General features: G+C 48.1%; 3 protein-coding genes across 3 annotated transcripts; 2 read left to right on the forward strand and 1 right to left on the reverse strand.

The window, feature by feature from the left end:
- Nucleotides 1-66: 66 nt before the first annotated feature.
- On the forward strand, nucleotides 67-4,880 carry nots (nothepsin; the record flags this gene model as incomplete). The annotated part of the gene is made up of 9 exons (XM_084486573.1): nucleotides 67-131; nucleotides 1,440-1,620; nucleotides 1,921-2,038; nucleotides 2,610-2,728; nucleotides 3,142-3,341; nucleotides 3,517-3,651; nucleotides 3,828-3,972; nucleotides 4,333-4,431; nucleotides 4,645-4,880. The coding sequence occupies 9 exons, from the start codon at nucleotides 67-69 to the stop codon at nucleotides 4,810-4,812; spliced, it is 1,230 nt and encodes a 409-aa protein (XP_084342699.1). The 3' UTR covers nucleotides 4,813-4,880.
- A 600-nt stretch (nucleotides 4,881-5,480) lies between these two features.
- LOC311367502 (bestrophin-3-like) lies at nucleotides 5,481-11,671 on the reverse strand (the record flags this gene model as incomplete). The annotated part of the gene is made up of 13 exons (XM_084486338.1): nucleotides 5,481-5,844; nucleotides 6,019-6,243; nucleotides 6,472-6,599; nucleotides 6,996-7,086; nucleotides 7,528-7,679; nucleotides 7,988-8,068; nucleotides 8,206-8,358; nucleotides 8,659-8,736; nucleotides 9,410-9,564; nucleotides 9,879-10,024; nucleotides 10,181-10,268; nucleotides 10,752-10,846; nucleotides 11,520-11,671. The coding sequence occupies 13 exons, from the start codon at nucleotides 11,669-11,671 to the stop codon at nucleotides 5,481-5,483; spliced, it is 1,908 nt and encodes a 635-aa protein (XP_084342464.1).
- A 1,621-nt stretch (nucleotides 11,672-13,292) lies between these two features.
- On the forward strand, nucleotides 13,293-20,133 carry LOC311367753 (tetraspanin-8-like; the record flags this gene model as incomplete). The annotated part of the gene is made up of 8 exons (XM_084486572.1): nucleotides 13,293-13,349; nucleotides 16,510-16,572; nucleotides 17,779-17,898; nucleotides 18,295-18,369; nucleotides 18,549-18,644; nucleotides 19,253-19,375; nucleotides 19,860-19,943; nucleotides 20,030-20,133. The coding sequence occupies 8 exons, from the start codon at nucleotides 13,293-13,295 to the stop codon at nucleotides 20,099-20,101; spliced, it is 690 nt and encodes a 229-aa protein (XP_084342698.1). The 3' UTR covers nucleotides 20,102-20,133.
- Between the last annotated feature and the right edge of the window lie 1,662 nt (nucleotides 20,134-21,795).

Here is a 21,795-nt window from a genome sequence, read left to right on the forward strand (position 1 = left end):
GTGTTAGAGGGCACCCTCATATGGGCCTGAGGGCTGCGTTGGGGCATCCCAGCTGGGCAGAGGAGGATGAGGTGGATACTGGTGCTGGTGGTCCTACTGGGCTGGGAGTGGAGCGCCCACGGCCTGCTCAGGTAGGACCCTCATGTGTTCATTACTGCTGCTCAGGTAGGACCCTCATGTGTTCATTACTGCTGCTCAGGTAGGACCCTCATGTGTTCATTACTGCTGCTCAGGTAGGACCCTCATGTGTTCATTACTGCTGCTCAGGTAGGACCCTCATGTGTTCATTACTGCTGCTCATGTAGGACCCTTGTGTGTTCATGAGGGTACAGAGAAGGTTTGTAGCTTCATGTGTCCACATTGGTAAGAGTTATTGTTCTTTTATTTGAATATAAAATCAGTCGAAATCTACCTTAGTTATTTATTTATATTATTTAACATTATTTTATACTTGAACTAGATTCAGAAAGTAAGGTTGAAAATATGTTTGAGTAGAGCCACATAGTTTTAAACAAAGAAATGTGGAATGGCTTAAATCAAGTGAAGGGATTTGAACAGAGTCCAAATGGAGTTTTAATGTAAACATTAAAAAAAAAAAAAAAAAAAAGTAAAATGGTTGGAAACAAATAAAGTGAAGAGTTAAACAAATAGCTAAAGTGAAAAAGTTGAAATACATTTGAGATCAATTATAGAAAAGCTGAGCTGTGCTGATAAAGTTTGAAATGGTGTGTGTGTGTGTGTGTGTCATCACTTGTAGTAACCAGAAAAAGTGAAATTTTATGTTTTTCTTTCACATCTAGTTAATCGAGATAAGCTCCAAAAATGATAAGGCTTGTACCGTTGGTGTTCTTGGAGTCTCAGCTTTCATATGGCATATCGTTTGTGTAGATAGCATGACGTGAAAAAGATAGCTTGGGTGACCAATGAAAAGTAGTTGCGCCCCCCCCCCCTCAATAATTTCGTCAGCCCGCAAACCAACTAAAATTTTTAAGCAGGATCGATAGGATTGATTAAACAGTTGATTCTGGAAAAAGTATAAATGATATATTTGAAGGTCAAGGTGTGTTGGTTTGTTAAATGTTTGAACAAAGGTTAACGGTTAAAAGTGTACCAAGTTGCAAAGTATGAATGACTTCCATTATAAAAATAAATATTTTTAAAGCAGAATATCTTAAAGTTTAAAATATTTAAGATATTTGAATGGTAGCGCGCGATTCTATTCTTCAAGCTAATATGGACATTTTGAAAGGGGAATGGAGGCTCTAGGTGAAAAACTGTGCAAGGAGTAGGGTCCAAAAGTTGTAGAGAATAATAGAGAAAAAATAATAAAGCCTAAGGATAACAATAGTTGAGCGCTGCTTGCAGAACTCACCTAACAATTATTATATTATTATATAAAGGTTCCAGTTGTCTTTATTTAAACCTACACGGTCCTCCAGGGTGCCTCTGAAGCGGGCTCGCTCTGTCCGCACCCAGCTGCGCAGCGCAGGGCTGCTGGAGGAGTTCATCCGGGAGCATCGGCCCTCCGTGTTCGCCCGGCGCTACGCGCAGTGCCTCCGCCAGGGGGGGCCAACGCTGCAACTCAGCCGCAGCAGCGAGAAGCTCTTCAACTACCTTGACGTACGTCAACACTTGGGGCTCATTCATAGTGCCTAGGGCTAGGCGGTGTGTACTATGTGTTTACCAGGTGTGTGCTATGTGTGTACCAGGTATGTACTATGTGTGTACTGTGTTTCTACCAGGTGTTTGTTATGTGTATACAAGTTGTGTACCAGGTGTGTATCAGTTGTGTACTATGTGTGTATCAGGTGTGTACTATGTGTATACCAGGTGTGTACTATGTGTGTGTACCAGGTGCGTAGTATGTGTGTACTATGTGTGTGCTATGTGTGTACCAGGTGTGTACTTTGTCTGTACCAGGCGCAGTACTACGGCACCGTGAGCCTGGGGACTCCGGAGCAGAACTTCTCTGTTGTGTTCGACACCGGATCAGCGGACCTCTGGGTGCCTTCAACCTACTGCGTCAGCCAGGCCTGTGGTACACACACACACACACACACACACACACACACACACACACACACACACACACACACACACACACACACACACACACAAATACACACCCACGCATGTACGCATGCACACTAATACACGCACCCACATGCGCAAACTAATACACACACACACACACACACACACACACACACACACACACACATACACACACACATTGTATGCGGGGCGGCATTAGCTTGGCTGGTAACCGCACGGTTGCTGGTTCGATCCCCGGCTCCTCCCTGAGCAAGGCACCTAACCCTTACTGCTCCCGACGAGCTGGCTGTCGCCTTGCGTGGCTGACGCCGCCGTCGGTGTGTATGTATGAATGGATGAATGTTAGGCAATATTGTAAAGTGCTTTGAGTGGCCACTGGTTACAAGAAATGAGCTATATAAATTCAGTCCATTTACCATCCATTTACCATGTATTATAATGTGTGTGTGTGTGTGTGTGTGTGTGTGTGTGTGTGTGTGTGGGTGTGTGTGGGTGGGTGGGTGGGTGTTTTTGTGTATTATTGTGTTTGTGTGTGTGTGTGTGTGTGTGTCCAGATCACCACCGCCAGTTCCGGGCGTTCGAGTCAACCTCGTTCTCTCACGACGGACGCACCTTTGGTATCAACTACGGATCTGGACACCTGCTGGGAGTGATGGGCAGAGAGACTCTGAAGGTACTGCCTGTCTGTCTACCTGACGGTCTGCCTGTCTCTCGGCCTGCCTGTCTCTCTATCTGTCTGTCCCTCTGTCTGTCTTTCTGTCCGTCTTTCTGTTGGTCTGTCTGTCTGCCTGTCTGTCTATATGTCTGTCTGCCTGACTGTCTATCTGAATCTCTGCCTGTCTGCGAGTGTGAGTCTGTTCAAGGTCTCAGGTTTGAGTCTGTTCAGGTGTGAGTCTGTCCAGGTGTGTGTCGGTTATAGGAGTCAGGTGTGAGTCTGTCCAGGTGTGAGTCGGTTATAGGAGTCAGGTGTGAGTCTGTCCAGGTGTGAGTCGGTTATAGGAGTCAGGTGTGAGTCTGTCCAGGTGTGAGTCGGTTATAGGAGTCAGGTGTGAGTCTGTCCAGGTCTCAGGTGTGAGTCGGTTCCAGGTGGCGGGGGTCCGCGTGGCAGACCAGGAGTTCGGGGAGTCGGTGTATGAGCCTGGCAGCTCCTTCCTGCTGGCGCGGTTTGACGGGGTGCTGGGCATGGCCTACCCCCAGCTGGCAGAGGTCCTGGGGAAACCCGTGTTTGACAACATGATGTCCCAGAGCGTCCTGGAGAAACCTGTATTCTCCTTCCACCTCACCAGGTACCACAGCCCGCTACACCTAGCCTGCTACACCGAGCCTCATACACCTAGCCTGCTCCTAACCTGCTACAGCTAACCTGCTACACATAGCCTGCTACGTCTAGCCTGCTCCTAGCCTGCAACACCTAGCCCGCAACACCTAGCCAAACCCCCCCACCATCCCTTTGCTGTGCAGGAGGAGTGGAGGGGAGGCCCTAGGGGAGGCAGGGGGAGAGCTGCTCCTGGGGGGGCAGGACCCTGACCTCTACAGCGGACCAATCAACTGGCTGCCCGTCACCGCTAAGGGCTACTGGCAAATCAAGATGGACAGGTGACCGCTGGCTCTGATTCAGGTGTGTACTGCAGTCTACATTCCTGTGTGTGTAGGTAACCCTGTGTGTGTGTGTGTGTGTGTGTGTGTGTGTGTGTGTGTGTGTGTGTGTGTGTGTGTGTGTGTGTGTGTGTGTGTGTGTGTGTGTGTGTGTGTGTGTGTGTGTGTGTGTGTAGTGTGGCGGTCCAGGGGGTCCGGTCTCTCTGTCCTCGCGGTTGCCAGGCGATTGTGGACACGGGAACCTCCCTCATCGCCGGGCCGACCAATGACATCATCACCCTGCACCAGCTGATCGGAGCCATGCCCACAGACATCGGAGAGGTCAGAACGACGGAGTACTGTGTGTAGTACTATGGTACTGTGTGTAGTACTTTGGTACTGTGTGTAGTACTACGGTACTGTGTGTAGTACTAAGATACTATGTGTAATACTAAGGTACTGTGTGTAGTACTATGGTACTGTGTGTAATACTAAGGTACTGTGTGTAGTACTAAGGTACTATATACTGTGTGTATTATGTGTACTACAAATGTACTGTGTGTACAATGTGTAGTACTAATGTACTGTGTACTGTGTGTAGTATGTGTAGTATTAATGTACTGTGTGTACTATGTGTAGTACTAATGCACTGTGTACTGTGTGTAGTTTGTGTAGTACTAATTCACTGTGTACTGTTTGCAGTATTTGCTGGACTGCAACAGACTGTCCAGTCTCCCTCATGTCACCTTTGTCCTCGGAGGAGTCGAATACACTCTGAACGCCGAGCAGTACGTACGCAAGGTACGTATGTCTGTCTGCCTGCCTGTCTGTCTGTCTGTCTGTCTGTCTGTCTGTCTGTCTGTCTGTCTGCCTGCCCGTCTATCTATCCGTATGTCTGCCTGTCCTTCTGTCAATCTGTTGGTTTGTTGGCAGTTCATCTCTCCCTCTCCCCCCTCTCTCCCCCCTCTCTCACTCTCTTTCTCTCTCTCCCCCCCCCCCCCCTCCTCTGTCCAGGAGATGCTGGGGGAGAGGCAGTTGTGCTTTAGTGGTTTCCAGTCCGTTGACATCATGTCCTCTGACGGGCCGCTGTGGATTCTGGGAGATGTATTTCTGACGGAGTACTACAGCATCTTTGATCGAGGTCACGATCGGGTCGGATTAGCTCGCTCTCGCCAACACTGACCAGCCTGCTAGTTAGATGAGTCATACTCAGCTAGTTAAAATATTAAAGAGCTAGTTAGACTGATTAAGATCTGTCGTTCAATGGCTAGGTACACTACTAGTAGGTGGTCAAGCTAGTTATGGACAGCTAGTTAAGAAACAGCTAGTAGTTGGTGGTTCTCTCGAAGGTTGAGTGTGTAATTGCATAATAAAATGTACCGAGCTCTCTCCGCTGTCTGGCTGTCTTACTGGTGATCAAAGGACCGACTCATTAGCAACATGCTAACAAGGCTAAACACAAAGTCGGTGTTGAGGGGAGAAGTTTATTAGTGAACACAAAGGTGAGAGTCTAGAACATCACATGAGATACGAGTCCAGCTATACTGGTAGCAGGGCCACAACAATAACCCAACAATAACCTAATGGAGATTATCAATATACCAATATAACACAGTCCACAAACAATGGCAGGAAAAATGTGTACATTCAAAAATATTGTGTAGAATTTTGCACTTAAAATACAAGTTTTCCTCGAGTTCAAATCCTATCGACTTCCACATGGAGTGATGGGGGAACTCAGGAGCCAATCACAGGCTGCGGGGCGCCGCCTGAGCTCTGTGATTAGTCGTGGGATTGGTTGTCTGGACTGTCATTGGTTTTCTTTCTACTGCGTGTGCTCAGCTGCTGGCCTAAAAGGTCTGCGGCGGCCCCCCGACCTGCAGGGCCTGGCCGGGGGACTCCTGTGGGCCCGCCTGCCCAGTACCCTCCTGGCTCTGGGCGACGGTGCCGGTACCCTCCTGGCTCTGGGCAACGGGGCCAGAACCCGCCTGGGGTCCCATCTGGCTCTGGGCCCCGGGGCCCCCCTGGCTCAGGGCCCCGGGGCTGGGTGAGTCAGGGTCCCTGAAGAGGTGCCCCCCCCTCCTTTCCAGGCCCGTGGGGCTGGGCAGGCTTCGTACCGAAAGCCTGGTCGTCTTCCTGGAGAACTGGAAGGAGGGCTGGCGGCCCCTGGGCACGGGGGGCCGCGCCGGGACCCCCCCGCGGGGATCCTGGTCTCTAGGGATGCTCCAACGAAACCTCTTAGGACCCAACTGGGTGAGAGAGGTAGAGCAGAGAGAGAGACAGCTGGAGGGAGAGAGAGGGAGAGGGAGAGGAAAAGAAAGAGACATCAGTTGAGGGCAGAAATCCACAAGGACAGAGGAGCAGTTAGGAGTGTGGAGGTTGAGGTACCTGCTGCTGTCCCCGTCCGGAGCCCTCTGTGCTGGGTAGGCCGAGGCTACCGGAGGCCCAGGCTTCTGGTAGGCCGAGGGGGTGATGACCACCTGGGGGAGTTGGGGGGGTGCATGGTTGTCCGGGGAGATGGGGCTGCTGAGCTCTCTCAACGTGTCCAGGGTGTCTCCTTGAGAGGGGAGGGGGGAGCGGGGCGGCACCCGGCCATCCCCCCCGGGGTGGACCCTGAGGAGAGGGGGGTTAACACGGACAATAGGGTACCTGGAGTGGTTTAAACTTTCAACTCACCAATAGGGTACCTGTAGTGGTTAAACGGACCAATAGGGTAACTGCAGTGGTTTAAACTGACCAATGGGGTACCTGCAGTGGTTTAAACAGACCAATAGCCTACCTGTAGTGGTTTAAACCAACCAATAGCATACCTGTAGTGGTTTAAACCGACCGATAGTGTACCTGTAGTTGGGCATGAAGGGGAAGAAGGTTCCGGTGGCGTCGCTGCTGTGGCGTTTGAACCCGGGTCGGGGGGGGACCAGTTCTGGAGGCTCCTGGACGCTGAGCAGTCGCCGGACGTGACCCAGGACCTGGAGACACACCGGGACCACGGGTTAGAGCACCCTCCTCTGTGGACCGCATGTCACTGGTCCTGTATCACAGATGTGCTACAGGTGTATCACAGGTGTACTACAGGTGTATCACAGGTGTATCACAGGTGTACTACAGGTGTACTACAGGTGTATTACAGGTGTACTACAGGTGTGTTGGTCCTTCACATGCTTTGTGTCTGGACTGTTTCTGAGTGTCATTTTGCTCCAAACCAGTCCCTGGAACAATACCGGGGGTTTCCTCACCTGCAGATCTATGACTGGCTGGTGAAGCGAAGGTGAGTCAGCAGGTAATAAGTCAGGACAAGTACAACTGGTGGACTTTAAGGCATCAGTGGCCACTGGGTCAAACTTTGAGGAAAATGGATGCATTACCGAATCTTGGCGACGAGCAGAAACAGATTCCTGTTGCTGTGGACGACTGTCTGTCAGATCCGCCTCGTCAAACTGGAGGATATCAGACAGTCTGGAGGAGGAGAGAGGATAGCTGGTTATGAGGAGCGTACCACAAGGGGGCCTGGAGGGGTTATGAGGACCGTTCCACTAGGGGGATGGAGGGGTGACGAGGAGCGTACCACAAGGGGGCTTGGAGGGTTTAGAGGACCGTTCCACTAGGGGGATGGAGGGGTTATGAGGACCGTTCCACTAGGGGGATGGAGGGGTTATGAGGGCCATACCACTAGGGGGCCTTGAGGGGTTATGAGGGCCGTACCACCAGAGGGGCCTGGAGGCGTTATGAGGACCGTACCACCGTACCGTCTGTTTGTATGGATGCGTGTGTGTGGTGGTATGTTGAGGTGGTCTGTGTTTTGTGTTGAGGTGTTGTGTGATGAGGTTGTGTGTTGTGTGTTGTTTGTTGTTGTTTGTGTTGTGTTGTGTGTGAGGGAAGGGGTGGGGGGGGGCATACCCCATGTCGGTGGTGGAGCCCAGGAAGGAGGGGATGCAGTAGTCGGCAGCGGCCAGCGTGTAGGGGGGCTGGGCGGCTGCGTTGTCCCAGTAGATGTCCCGGGTCAGGTGGGGCATGTTCATGTGCATCTCATCCACCGCCAGCAGGGACACCTGGAAACATCTGGTCAGACACCTGGAAACATCTGGATCAGACACTTGATAACACCTGGATCAACCAGCTGGACCACATCTGGATCAGACGCCTGGACCACATCTGGATCAACCAGCTGATATCATCTGGATAAGACACCTGATAATATCTGGATCAACCACCTGATAACATCTGGATCAGACACCTGATAACATCTGGATCAGACACCTGGAAACATCTGGATCAGACACCTGGAAACATCTGGATCAACCACCTGATAACATCTGGATCAGACACCTGGAAACATCTGGACCTGGCCCCTGTCTACCTGCAGGTTGCGGTCGATGATCCAGTTGGTCTCGAAGTCGTCATCGTCCTCGCCAAACGGGTTGATGAGCTGCTCCGCTACCTAGCAACCACAGAGACAGGTAACATGACCGTCATGTGAGTTTTGTGTGTGTGTGTGTGTGTGTGTGTGTGTGTATGTGTGTCTCTGTGCGTGTGTGTGTGTGTGTGTGTGTGTGTGTGTGTGTGTGTGTTGGGGACCTTCAGCCATCCAGAGTAGAAGAAGAACTGCAGCAGGGTGAAGATGGGGACGTAGAGGTCGAAGTCGTTACCCGGGTAACCCTGGGAGGGGTCAAGGAACTGCCGGCCAATCAGACATGCAATGAAGAAGGTATAGACCGCCAGAGTCACCACCTACACACACACACAAGCACACACACACACACACACACACACACACACACACACACACACCACACACATACAAATACACACACACACATTCTGTGTGTGAGAATAATGAGGGTAATTAAGGGGTTAAAAAGATCCGGTGTGAGTGTGTATTTGTATTTGTGTGTATGTGTGTGTGTGTGTGTGTGTGTGTGTGTGTGTGTGCTCAAAGTTATTATTACGGGATTATGGCAACCAGACATAACAGAAAGTCGTAACCATCCCAACATAATACAATCATTAATAGAGAGAGAGAGAGAGTACCTGTGTATAAACCAGGGGGATTCCAACCCAGTCGTACCCAAACAGTGTGGAACACCAAGTCCTGAACTTATTCATTTCCTACAGAGACAGACATGCAGAAAGACAGACAGGCAGAAAGACAGATAAGGGGACCTCGACTCCATGGAGGTCAGAGAATCCTCAACCTCAACGTGTAGAACTGAACCGTGTTTGGTTTGTCGAACACTGACTGTAAGTCTCTTTGGACCGGACTGAATGGTTCAAACATCGGCACTAAAAGGTCTTTAGCAGCATGATTCCTCCAGCGTCATTCAGAAGCTCCATGAGGACTAGAGTCTAGAGTCTCCATGAGGACTATAGTCTCCATAAGGACTAGAGTCTAGAGTCTCATGAGGACAAGAGTCTAGAGTCTCATGAGGACTAGAGTCTAGAGTCTCATGAGGACTAGAGTCTAGAGTCTCCATGAGGACTATAGTCTCCATAAGGACTAGAGTCTAGAGTCTCATGAGGACAAGAGTCTAGAGTCTCATGAGGACTAGAGTCTAGAGTCTCCATGAGGACTATAGTCTCCATAAGGACTAGAGTCTAGAGTCTCATGAGGACAAGAGTCTAGAGTCTCATGAGGACTAGAGTCTAGAGTCTCATGAGAACTAGAGTCTAGAGTCTCCAGGAGGACTAGAGTCTAGAGTCTCATGAGAACTAGAGTCTAGAGTCTCATGAGGACTCGAGTCTCATGAGGACCCTGCAGTGAGGACCAGGTTGTGAACAGGACCTTGAGGATGGCCTGCAGGTCCACGCTGTCCTGGATGCGGCCCTCCTTGCGGGCCTTGGCAGCCAGGTTGGTGAACCAGACCACGGGGACCCAGTACTTCAGGTGAGGAGAGTTGATGTTCTCAAACAGCTTCCGCTCCTCAGGAGTCATGAAGCCTGAGGAGGAGGGGGGGAGGGGGGGGGGGGGAGTTACCTTATACAGGTGTGTGGACCGTGGGAGTGCACCAGATACAGACCAGGTGTGTACCAGGTGTGGATCTGGACCAGGTGTGCACCATGTGTGGGTGTGGACCAGGTGTGGGTGTGGACCAGGTGTGTACCAGGTGTGGGTGTGGACCAGGTGTGGGCCAGGTGTATACCAGGTGTGGGCCAGGTGTGCACCAGGTGTACACCAGGTGTGGACCAGGTGTGTAACAGGTGTGGACCAGGTGTGGACCAGGTGTGGACCAGGCATGCTCCAGGAGGCCCACCTGCCTCCACCACATGCTCGATGGTGGGGAAGCGCTTGCAGACAGTGGTGCTGACGGAGCGGAAGATGAGGATGGAGGTGAGGTTGACGTAGCGCATCATGGTCCGACGGAGCAGCCGGCCGTACTCATCCTGGCCCTGGACACAGCTGAAGACAGACAGACAGGTGGCATACAAACAGCTGGAGACAGAGAGACAGGTGGCAGACAGACAGACAGACAGACAGACAGACAGAGAGACAGCAGGCAGACAGACACACAGCAGGCAGACAGACAGGCAGGCAGGAAGGCAGACAGACAGGTACCTTGTGATAAGGAACATGAGTCTATCAGGCCAGGGTAGATTGACAAACTGGTTCCACCAGCGATTCACCACCAGAGTCACATAGAAACCTGCAGGTAGGGGTTAGACAGTCCAGAGACAGGTCATTAAGGAGCAGACTGTGAACATTAGGGTTCGACCCCAGAACTTTTCAGCTGGAAGTCGAACAACAACACCATCCCCCTCAGCACACACACACACACACACACACACACACACACACACACATACACAAACACACATTATACACAAACTTCTACTAATGAGGCTGTGATATCAGCTTCTAATGCACAACTAATGAGATCCCTTCTTCCCTCTCTCCGTCTCCCTCGCTCTCTCATTTCCTGTTCATTTGCAGCAGGAAGTTGTAATGACTTCATCTGCTGGTCCCAGAAGGTTTACAACACACCCTGATGTCCTCTCCCCCCTCTCACCCTCCTCCTCCTCCTCTCCATCCTTTCCCCCCTCTCCCTGTAATGAGTGAGGCAGACAGAGAGACAGAAAGACAGACAGACAGACAGACAGACAGACAGACGGCAGACACTCAGACCTACCCAGGATGAAGGTGACTGGTATCTGCTCAGCGTATTTATCACAGTAGAGGCTGAGCTTCTCAAAGAACCTCTTCTGGTCCACAGACAAGACGAACCTGGAGGTACACAGTGATAACACTCGTACTGATTTAGTACTGTACCAGGAGAAAATACAATTACCACAGTACCAAGAGTACCATATTGCTAACATATCATAACATAGGCCTATTACTAGCCCATTAAAAAGGACACTAGCACAGGGAGGCTATTCACCTTTAGCATGCTAACAGAGCGGCCAGGCTACGTGTATAATGCTAACATAGATGGTTGGATATCATCAGCATTCTTCCAGACAGGCTAGGGTATCTTAAGCATGCTATCAGAGAGGCTTGACTACCTGAAGCATTCGAACAGAGATGCTAGGCTACCTTTAGCATGCTAAGAGAGGGGTTAGGTTACCTGAAGCATGCTAACAGAGAGGCTAAGATACATGTAGCATGCTAACAGGGAGGCTAGGCTTACAGGAATGGCAGCGTATCTTTTGCATGCTAGCAGAGATGCTAGACTACCTGTAGCAAGCTTATAGATATGCTAAGCTACCTGTCACATGCTAACAGAGAGGCTAGGTTACCTGAGGCAGGCAAAAAAATAGAGTAAGCCACATGTAGCATGCTAACAGGGAGGCTAGGCTAACATATGGCTAGGCTAACAGAGAGGCTGACAGTGAGGATGGGCTAACAGGGAGGCTAGGCTATGCTAACAGGGAAGCTAAGAGGCAGGCTAGGCTACCTGTAGACCAGGCTGAGGATGATGTAGAGCAGGGCGAAGATGAAGAACTCTCGGTAGAGCAGCTTGTAGATGCTGCCCCTCCACCGCAGCAGCAGGCGATGGAAACCAAAGAACGTAGCATTAGCAACCCTACTGGAGTAGGTCACGGTCATAGTCTCTCCACAGAGAGAGAGAGACGGACTGAGAGAGAGAGAGACAGACAGACAGACAGACAGACAGACAGATAGAGAGACAGACAGACAGAGAGACAGAAAGATAGATAGATAGATAGATAGATAGATAGATAAATAGATAGATAGATAGATAGATAGATAGATAGATAGATATCGGTAGATAGTCCAAGAAGTCTGATTTGTTCTCAATGCAACCAGTGGCTGGCTTTATCTCTCTCTCTCTCTCCCTCTCCCTGTCTCTCTATTGCTCTCTGTCTCTCTTTCTGTTTCTCTCTCTCTCTCTCTCACTCTTTCTCTCTCACTTTTAACTCCCTGATGCTCACCGATAACCAAGTAATCTGAATAGTACACACACGCATTTGTGTGTGTGTGTGTGTGTGTGTGTGTGTGTGTGTGTGTGTGTGTGTGTGTGTGTGTGTGTGTGTGTGACATTGATATAATATGAGGAAAACATGTATGAACATGTATCTCTCTCTCTCTCTCTCTCTCTCTCTCTCTCTCACTCTCTCTCTATTATTCTTAATATAACAGCACTAATCAAACTCAAAGATCTGTGTGATAAAATAAACGTTGGTGAGTTCCTTTGAGTTTAAGAACCACATTCTTAATTTGTGATTATTAGTGATCATAAATAAGCTTGATCACACTAATGTATAGTTTCAGAATGTAGCATCCACTACCTCCTGAATAATGTTTACAGATATTTCACCATTTTAACTACAACACTCTTCTAGTTTTATGATTGTGTTTGTTAAGATGGTTGAATCTCTTTTTAATAGTACTGTGGTCCTGTAATTCCTGCCGGGACAATATATTGTTTATATATTGTTTAGATATTTAATATCTTTATTTATTTTTTTAATCTATATTTTATGTGTCATGATGTGTTCAGGGTCATTAGGAGCCGTGGTGAACTGACAGACGTTGCCCTCTAGTGGCCATGGCTGGGAGGTATAACGTCCTGATTGTCAGGTGTCTATCACAGTCTACTTCTCCAGCTGCTGTCAGTCAGCGTGATGTCATACACCAGTGATCTAACTGGTCGAGCCGGTCGAGGACCCGCCCCCCGGCACACCTTGCTGCCCACCGACTCCTACGGCCAGTCGGAGTGGAGACGGAAGAAAGGTGAGTTATTAGGAAATACTCTCATTTAAAATCGACACAACTTAAGAGCTTGGCTTTGTATGTTTTGAAATGCTTGGGGACAAATGTTTGAAAGATATATTGAAGTATTGCTAAGTACATGTTTGTCGTGTTTGTTTTATTTTTGCTTAATTGGATTAGCAATTGCCTATCATACTTTTTATCATAGTGTTGTTTAAAATGGATGGTTTAAAGTTCAAGGCTCCGAGTTGATTAATATGTAGATAGTTATTTGTGAGCAACACATACTAGGCCAACTAAACTACACACATTACTACACAGCAGGTACAAGAGTACACAGAGCCGACTGCGCATGTGCTGCTACAACCAGTTTGGTTATCAGTCCTGTCACTTTGTTCTCAAGTGGTTTCACACCCATGTCATTCAGAGAGCAGAACCAGGAGCAGAACCTGATCTATAGAGCTGAACCAGAACCTGAACCAGCTGGACCGAGGCCATGGCTGTTAATAAGACCATCAAGTACCTGCTCTTCTTCTTCAACTTCCTGTTCTGGGTGAGCAGATCTCTGAGGGTGGATCCATCCTGGTGTTTTAAGTGAAGGCTGCCGTGTGGTTCTGTATCTCAGCGCCACAGCGCTCCTGGTGAGGAGCTGATGGTTCAATGAGGGAGGGAAAGTACAGGGCGCTAGTAGGATGGGATACAAAATAAAGCTACGCAAAATAAGCAGAATATGTTTACAGAGTCAAGGTTGGAGATGGTCGTATTGTTACTGTCAGGGACCAAGAAAGTAGAATTTAGTGACTTGGTGAAGAGTAGTATGGTATGCTACTGCTGTATGCTAGCATAATGTTCTGTGTATGGACTGGCTTCATGTCATGTTAAACACCACTTTAAGTGTGTGTGTGTGTGTGTGTGTGTGTGTGTGTGTGTGTGTGTGTCTGTGTGTGTGTGTGTGTGTGTGTGTGTGTGTGTGTGTGTGTGTGTGTGTGTGTGTGTGTGTGTGTTGGGTGTGTGTGTGTTCTGGGTGTGTGTGTGTTCTGGGTGTGGTTTCTACATTCCTGGGCGTGACCACCTGCTAGGGGGTGGGGGCGCGGCAACAGAGCCCACTCTATTACTACATCATTAGATTCTCAAAACACTAACATCTCGGGCGTGCGTGGGAGACACAAACAACAGAGTGGATGAGAGGTCCTGGAGGAGGATGTGGTCAGAGATATAAGGAATCTGCAGACCGTAGGGAGCGAGGGCGTAGGGTGCAAGAAGGGAGTAGGCCTGGGCGATATGGCTGAAAGACATATCACAATATAACTTGATCATATTGATCGATATCGATAACTATTGATAATTTTAATGACCTAAAAAGACTAGGAATTACCATGCTGGATTTAAACACTTCTGTTTAACACTTAATATGACCTTCCACTGTTCTTCATGGATAAACACTCCAATGTCGATACAACAATGAAAAACACTCAAATATTGTAAATAAGTATGGAACCGTGTTTGTGTAAGAAACCCATCTGCTAGATTTGGTGGACCAGTCTCTTATCGATATATATTGAACATTCTTTTATATTGATATTGATCAAAAGTCTATCACGATATGATAATTTATTGTATTATTTCCCAGGCCTAGTAGGGAGCTTGTTCCGCCGGTGTGTTGCACAGTTGTGATTAATGACAATCCAAATACAGGAGTCGCAGGTCAGCCTACCGTCCCTAGTCCAGTTACACCACCGCTGGGTGTGTTGGAGCGCTAAAGGTTTGGTGGGTAATGGTTTGGAGGGGTAATGATTTGGAGGGTGATGATTTGGAGGGCTAATGGTGTGGAGGCGTAATGGTTTGGAGGGTGATGGTTTTGGAGGGTACTGGTGGTGGCTGTGTTTGGTTACAGTAAGAGCCTTTTGAGTCGACGCTAATGAAATCAGGGCCACTCTGCTGCTGGACCACAGCAGGACTGCAGCCACACACGTCCTTCAAAACATTGTTAGTATTGACGGGAACACACTGGAGACGGACCACACTGTGGTTTGACCCCCGGACCACCAAGGGCCGCGCTCCAACACGCTCTGGGCAGTAATACCAACAACGCTGAATAAAGGTGGGGAAGGGCTGTACAGTTACACCTTCAACACTGAATAAATATATAGGTGTGGAGCTCTGTCTGTCTGGGCGGTGTCTGTGGAGCTCTGTCTGGGTGGTGTGTGTGTGTGGACGTGTGGAGCTTTGTCTGGGTGGTGTGTGTGTGTGGACGTGTGGAGCTCTGTCTGGGCAGTGTGTGTGTGTGTGTGTGTGTGTGTGTGTGTGTGTGGGGAGCTCTGTCTGGGTGGTGTGTATGTGGACGTGTGGAGCTCTGTCTGGGCGGTGTGTGTGGAGCTCTGACTGGGCGGTGTGTGTGTGTGGTCGTGTGAAACAAATTTTCTTAAATGTCTTAGTGTTGAACTCCAACTGAACCAGCAGGCACAGGTACCTTAATGTTTCTCTGCTCGGGGGGGGGGTTCAGGACCAGGCACCAGAAGGGGGAGGCAGTGGCTCAAGAGGTACGGGATCACTGGCACCCGGAAGGTTGCTAGTTCAATCCGGCTCATTAAAGCGTGGTGCGGAGTGTCGTGGTGTCCCTGAGCAACACTCACTGCTCCCCACAAGCTGGTTGTCGCCTTGCATGACTGATACCATCGTTGGTGTGTGAATGTGTGTATGAATGTGAGGCAGTTGAATTCCTTTTTCTTGATCCCTAAGGCTGGCGGCAGCGGTGTGTAATGGAGCGCTATGGAACTGGAAGATCAGGACAGCAAAACCAGATTGTACCATAACTGTGTACACAGTTATTATGGAGACAATGCTGGCTAACCCGTTTATAGACTTGAACTGTGTACACGCCCTGTGTGTGTGTGTGTGTGTGTGTGTGTGTGTGTGTGTGTGTGTGTGTGTGTGTGTGTGTGTGTGTGTGTGTGTGTGTGTGTGTGTGTGTGTGTGTGCCCACCCACTCAGACAGTTTCACCAGGAAACGTGGACTGTACACACTGTAATGTGCGGTCTTTAACTCCTCGTGTTATGGAAGGTTTACTTGTGGTTGAATGAATGGTTTAGCGGCGGGTTAGGTTTAGTTGACCAGGTGTTGTGAGGTTTGCATGTGCACCGCAGTTTGAACTGATGTATTTATAGTGAGTTAGAAATTAGCAGGAAACTCAACCAATGAAAAGAGGAACCAGCCCACTGAAAGAAGATATAAAACCAACCGTGGCACCTAGGAGGGTTTATATCTAATTATATCTTATCTCATCTGAACCTTCATGGTGAAACAGATTAAACTATATTATGTACCATGGAAACATGACTTCCAAATGGGCTCATGATGGCTGCATCTGGGACAGTGGAAGGCAGAAGGTGAGACGGTTGAGGGCAGAAGGTGAGACACTTGAAGGAGAGACACTTGATGGAGAGACACTTGAAGGCAGAAGGTGAGACGGTTGAGGGCAAAAGGTGAGACACTTGAAGGTGAGACAGTTGAAGGCAGAAGGTGAGACGGTTGAGGGCAGAAGGTGAGACACTTGAAGGTGAGACAATTGAAGGAGAGACAGTTGAAGGCAGGAGGAGAGACAGTTGAAGGAGGGGTGGTTGAAGGCAGAAGGAGAGACGTTTGTAGGAGAGATGGTTGAAGGAGAGACGGTTGGCGGCAGAAGGAGAGACAGTGTGTGCCTGTTTCTGTGCAGGTGAGCGGCTGCATCATCCTGGGAGTCTCCATCTACCTGAAGGTCAACAAGGATGGTAACGCGGTGAGTGACAGCCTGTAAATATAAATAATTGATTCATGGACTTTTATACTTTTATACTTTAATACTTTTATTACTGACTTCCAATTTAGGTTTCATATTACAGCAGGTGATCAGCTCAATCAAAAACAAAAAATAATGTAGCCTATAATGATGTAATAATAATGTAATAACATGAAAAATAACATGAAACAGCAGCTCAATACATTCGCTGTACTGGACATCTGCACAAAAGCTTGTGCTTCATGTAACAAAACCATGGGCATTTAGGTTTTTCCTACTTGATGTCATCCCTGGTCTCCTCTGTAGCAGATACCATCACCAACCTCATGTCTGTCTCCTTCACCCCTTGCCTTTGTTCTTTTCCACTAAGTCATATTGTCAAACAAGCCTTATTTAATATATCTGAATAAATTACACATCTTGCTGATGCAATTTTTCAATATAAATAATATTTAGAAATGAATCACTTGGCTGTTGCAAGTGGCTGTTCCTACACTTCCACCTAATATTAGATCAACCTGTTGCCTTCCCCTGTCTGTCCTGATTCTTTCTCTCCATCCTCACACCTGAATGACTTGAACTTTGTGTTAAGGAGGTTTCAAAAATACAGCAGTCAAACCACATGAAAAAAACCTGTTTTCAGTTTAAATTATATCCTTATTGGATACATACTATATGGACATGTTGGACCCAAAACCACACAAAGAAATGTAAAAACTGAGTTAAAAAATGATATTATTTTTAACTATGTAGGCTAATGGCCGCACATTCGAATCATCATACTTTTAAGCACGGGAAAATAATATTTTTGTATCAACTTTATAACTCAGTTTTTACTGGGTCTATTAACATAAAACAAAGACTGGCATAGAGATTGAAGCAAAACAAGTTCCTTCCTAGTGCAGCGCCCCTATGCGCCGCATATAGTGCATACCCACTTTTTACGCCACTGTCACCTCATCATCATTATCATCTCATCCGGTTCCCACTAACCCACTTACGCTCATCTCTATAAGATTAACAATATTAACGAACCAACAACATCCTGTCATGTTGGTTTAGCCTCTCAGTGGCCTCTGAAAACCAGAGGGTCTAGAGAGACCAGAGGGTCTAGAGAGACCAGAGGGTTTAGAGGGACCTGGTCCTTCAGAGACCAGAGGGTCTAGAGGGACCGGGCTGTGGAGACTAACACTGTCTGTGCTCCAGATCACCGGCGAGGCACTGCCTGGGGTGGACCTGATGATCGCCATCGGGGTCATCATCATGCTGCTGGGCTTCCTGGGCTGCTGCGGGGCCATCAGGGAGAACCGCTGCCTGCTGCTGCTGGTACTGGGGCGCCGTAGACAACCAGGACTCTGTAGACCATGAGGAATGTAGACCACGAGGACTCTGTAGACCAGCAGGACTCTGTAGACCACGAGGACTCTGTAGACCAGCAGGACTCTGTAGACCACGAGGACACTGTAGACCAGCAGGACTCTGTAGACCACAAGGACTCTGTAGACCACGAGGACTGACTGTTGCTCTGTAGAACAGTGGGACTGACTGATACACTGTAGACCACAAGGACCCTGCAGACCAGCAGCTGTTTATACTAGTACTTACTGTAATATGTACAGCTGTATATACTAGTACTTACTGTAACATGTACGGCTGTTTACTAGTAATAGTATTTACTGTAATATTACTAGTATTAAGTATTTATGTTTTGATGTTTTCCAGTTCTTCATCAGTCTGCTCCTCATCTTCATCCTGCTGCTGGCCGCGGGCATCGTGGGTGCCGTGGACAAGGAGAAGGTAAACAGGAAGTGATGTCATCAGTCTGGTTGTTGACCAAGTACCAAATCACCACAACACGCTCAAGGTGTGTGTGTGTGTGTGTGTGTGTGTGTGTGTGTGTGTGTGTGTGTGTGTGTGTGTGTGTGTGTGTGTGTGTGTGTGTGTGTGTGTGTGTGTGTGTGTGTGTGTGTGTTTAGGTTAATGACTGGACTAAGGAGCGTCTCTCTGCCCTCGTTCCGCTCAAACAACAAACTCCTGCGATCCAGATGGACGTCCAGAGACTAGAAGCAGAGGTGAACATATATAATATATATACTATACACTAATCCAGTGTATAATGTTGTGTATAAAGTATATATAGTGCAGTGTATAATGCTGTGTATAAAGTATGTATTTACATTTAGGGCATTTAGCAGACACTTTTATCCAAAGCGACTTACAATAAGTACATTTGTCATAAGAAGTGAAACAATATATCGCTGTTGGTACACTAAAGATGTTCATAGAACCCAGTGCAAGTGCTAACAATTGCTAGGCTAACCCATTCCCAGTAAACCGCAGTGATAGCTAGCTACTGCAGATGCTAATAAATAAATGCAATGTACATTAAGTGCCAGGACGTACAACATAAAATAGTGGGCGGGAGGGACTGGATGGCTATGCAGAGTCTAGGAGAACTCTGAACAGGTGAGTTTTGAGTCTTTTGCGGACGCGGAAGAGTTGTGATTTCGCTGATCGACCTTTGCTTGCTCTTAGCAATGGCAGTACCAGATGTCCAGTTGAGATAGTTGAGTGGTGGGATCGAGATATAGTCCAGTGTATAAAGTATATATAATGCAGTGTATTATGCCGTGTATAAAGTATATACAGTTCAGTGTATAATCCAGTGACCTGGCTCTAGTTGAAGTGCTGTGGTCTGGTGAAGGGACCAGAGGACTGGGGCAGTGCGGTCCCCTCCTCATGTCACTGTAACGACACCAGCCAGCCCTGCCAGACCATCGCCAGCCACCTGGTCTACTCAACCGTAAGTAGTCTCCTACACCCTAGTCTCCTACATCCTAGTCCCCTACACCCTAGTCGCCTACACCCTAGTCTCCAAGCCTAGGTAGAACCATGGCCTGTACTGGTGCTAGTACCAGGTAGTACTGTGTCCAGTACTAGAACCAGGTAGTACTGTGTTCCATTACTAGTACCAGGTAGTACTCTCTGTGTTCCAGTACAAGTCAATCAATCAATCAATCAATCAATAACCTTTATTTTCCCTCGAGAGACACTGAGGTTTCCCTCATTTACAGTGACAACGATCAAGTACCAGGTAGTACTCTCTGTGTTCCAGTACAAGTACCAGGTAGTACTCTGTCCACTACAAGTACCAGGTAGTACTGTGTTCCAGTACAAGAACCAGGTAGTACTCTGTCAGTACTAGTACTAGGTAGTACTCTGTCCAGTACTAGTACCAGGTGGTACTCTGTCAGTGCTAGTACCAGGTAGTACTCTCTGTGTTCCAGCCGTGCTCATCCCTTATCGTCGGGCTCCTGGAGAACAACATGGTGGTGGTGCTGGGGATTGCCTTCGCCATCGCCATCCTGCTGGTACTCATTCACTCACTCACTCACTTACTCACTCGCTCGCTCACTCACTCACTCACTCACTCTTTGATTAATCTAATTGTGTGCAGATCTTCGGCATGGCGTTTGCGATGACTCTCTACTGCCAGATTGGTAAGAAGGAGGGGCCAACGACGGCCTAGACCACCCAGCAGCAGCACAGCCAATGAACTCAGCCCACGTGTTGGTCACGTGACAACTCTCGCACTGGTCACTGGGCAATGTGTTATTAGCTTCATGTATGTTTAGCTTCATGTATGTTTAGCTTCATGTATGTTAGCTTCATGAATGTTTAGCTTCATGTATGTTAGCTTCATGTATGTTTAGCTTCATGTATGTTAGCTTCATGTATGTTTAGCTTCATGTATGTTAGCTTCATGTATGTTAGATTCATGTATGTTTAGATTCATGTATGTTTAGCTTCATGTATGTTAGCTTCATGTATGTTAGCTTCATGTATGTTTAGCTTTATGTATGTTAGCTTCATGTATGTTAGCTTCATGTATGTTTAGCTTTATGTATGTTTAGCTTTATGTATGTTAGCTTCATGTATGTTAGCTTCATGTATGTTAGCTTCATGTATGTTTAGCTTTATGTATGTTAGCTTCATGTATGTTAGCTTCATGTATGTTAGCTTCATGTATGTTAGCTTCATGTATGTTTAGCTTTATGTATGTTCGCTTCATGTATGTTAGCTTGTATGTTTCCTGTTTATCACTCTCGCTATGTGCTTTAGCACCATGTGCTAGCACATAGCTTGGTTCTGCTACTTTGCAGAACCAAGCCCCCTCAGGTTCCCATAAGCTGTGTGTGCTTAACATCGTGTGCGCTGTGTGCTTTAGCTCCATCAGGGGGCAGTGTTCATTATTATTCCCCTGTGTTTGTGTTAGCATGTGTGCAGACTACAGTCTTAGACTGCAGTCTGTCAGTACGTCTAGTATAAGTTCTCTCATCGTTGAAGCTAAATCTACAGCCAATATGGATCTAAATGATACCAACTGTCAGATTCTCACCTTACTGCCTCTCATGGTGCTCATTTATCTTGGGTGGTGTTCTTTAGTTTTTACAAGATTGCGTTGTGGACCTCTGGGGCGACCAGTCCAGCTGTACTGGTTCACCGCTGTCTGTCTGGTCTGAAATGTCCTCTTGGACTCTCTGAATATAATAAAGTTGATGAAAGCCATTGATGTCTGTCTGAGTCCAAGTGGAGCTGAAGTGGTCCAGGGGTGCCATGCCCAGGTGTCCGGAAGGCCTTCACTTTCAGGAACACCGCTGGAATGGTGCATGTTGAAATCCCAGCTTGAGCAAACCCATACCAGGGTTTAAACCCCATCCAGTATACTGTCCACCATATGGTCTAGAGGGGTCTTGGTGGGGTCTGGGTCTACCAGGGTCCGGGTCCAGGGGTCTGGGTCTACCAGGGTCCGGGTCCAGGGGTCTGGGTCTACCAGGGTCCGGGTCCAGGGGTCTGGGTCTACCAGGGTCCGGGTCCAGGGGTCTGGGTCTACCAGGGTCCGGGTCCAGGGGTCTGGGTCTACCAGGGTCTGGGTCCAGGGGTTCTAACCGAGGCCTCGTCTGGTGTCCTGACCTCTGTTCTAAATACTGACTGCATCTCCAGAGAGTAGGGGAGGGGGATAAGGGAGGAGGGAGTGGGAGAGAATAATGAGAGTTATTTAAAGCAGCGCTGGTCATCATCTCGTGTCAACAAACCCTCACATTCTCTCCGTCTCACCAAGTGCCTTTTTCCATCCCCACCTACTGCTAGACCCCACCTACAACCAAACCCCATCTACTATCCTCTCTCCCTCCCTGTCTCTGTCTAATTGTCTCTTTGTCT

The sequence above is a fragment of the Micromesistius poutassou genome, assembly GCF_964030765.1.
Source record: "Micromesistius poutassou genome assembly, chromosome: 22".
In the NCBI taxonomy this organism is placed as follows: Eukaryota; Metazoa; Chordata; class Actinopteri; order Gadiformes; family Gadidae; genus Micromesistius; species Micromesistius poutassou.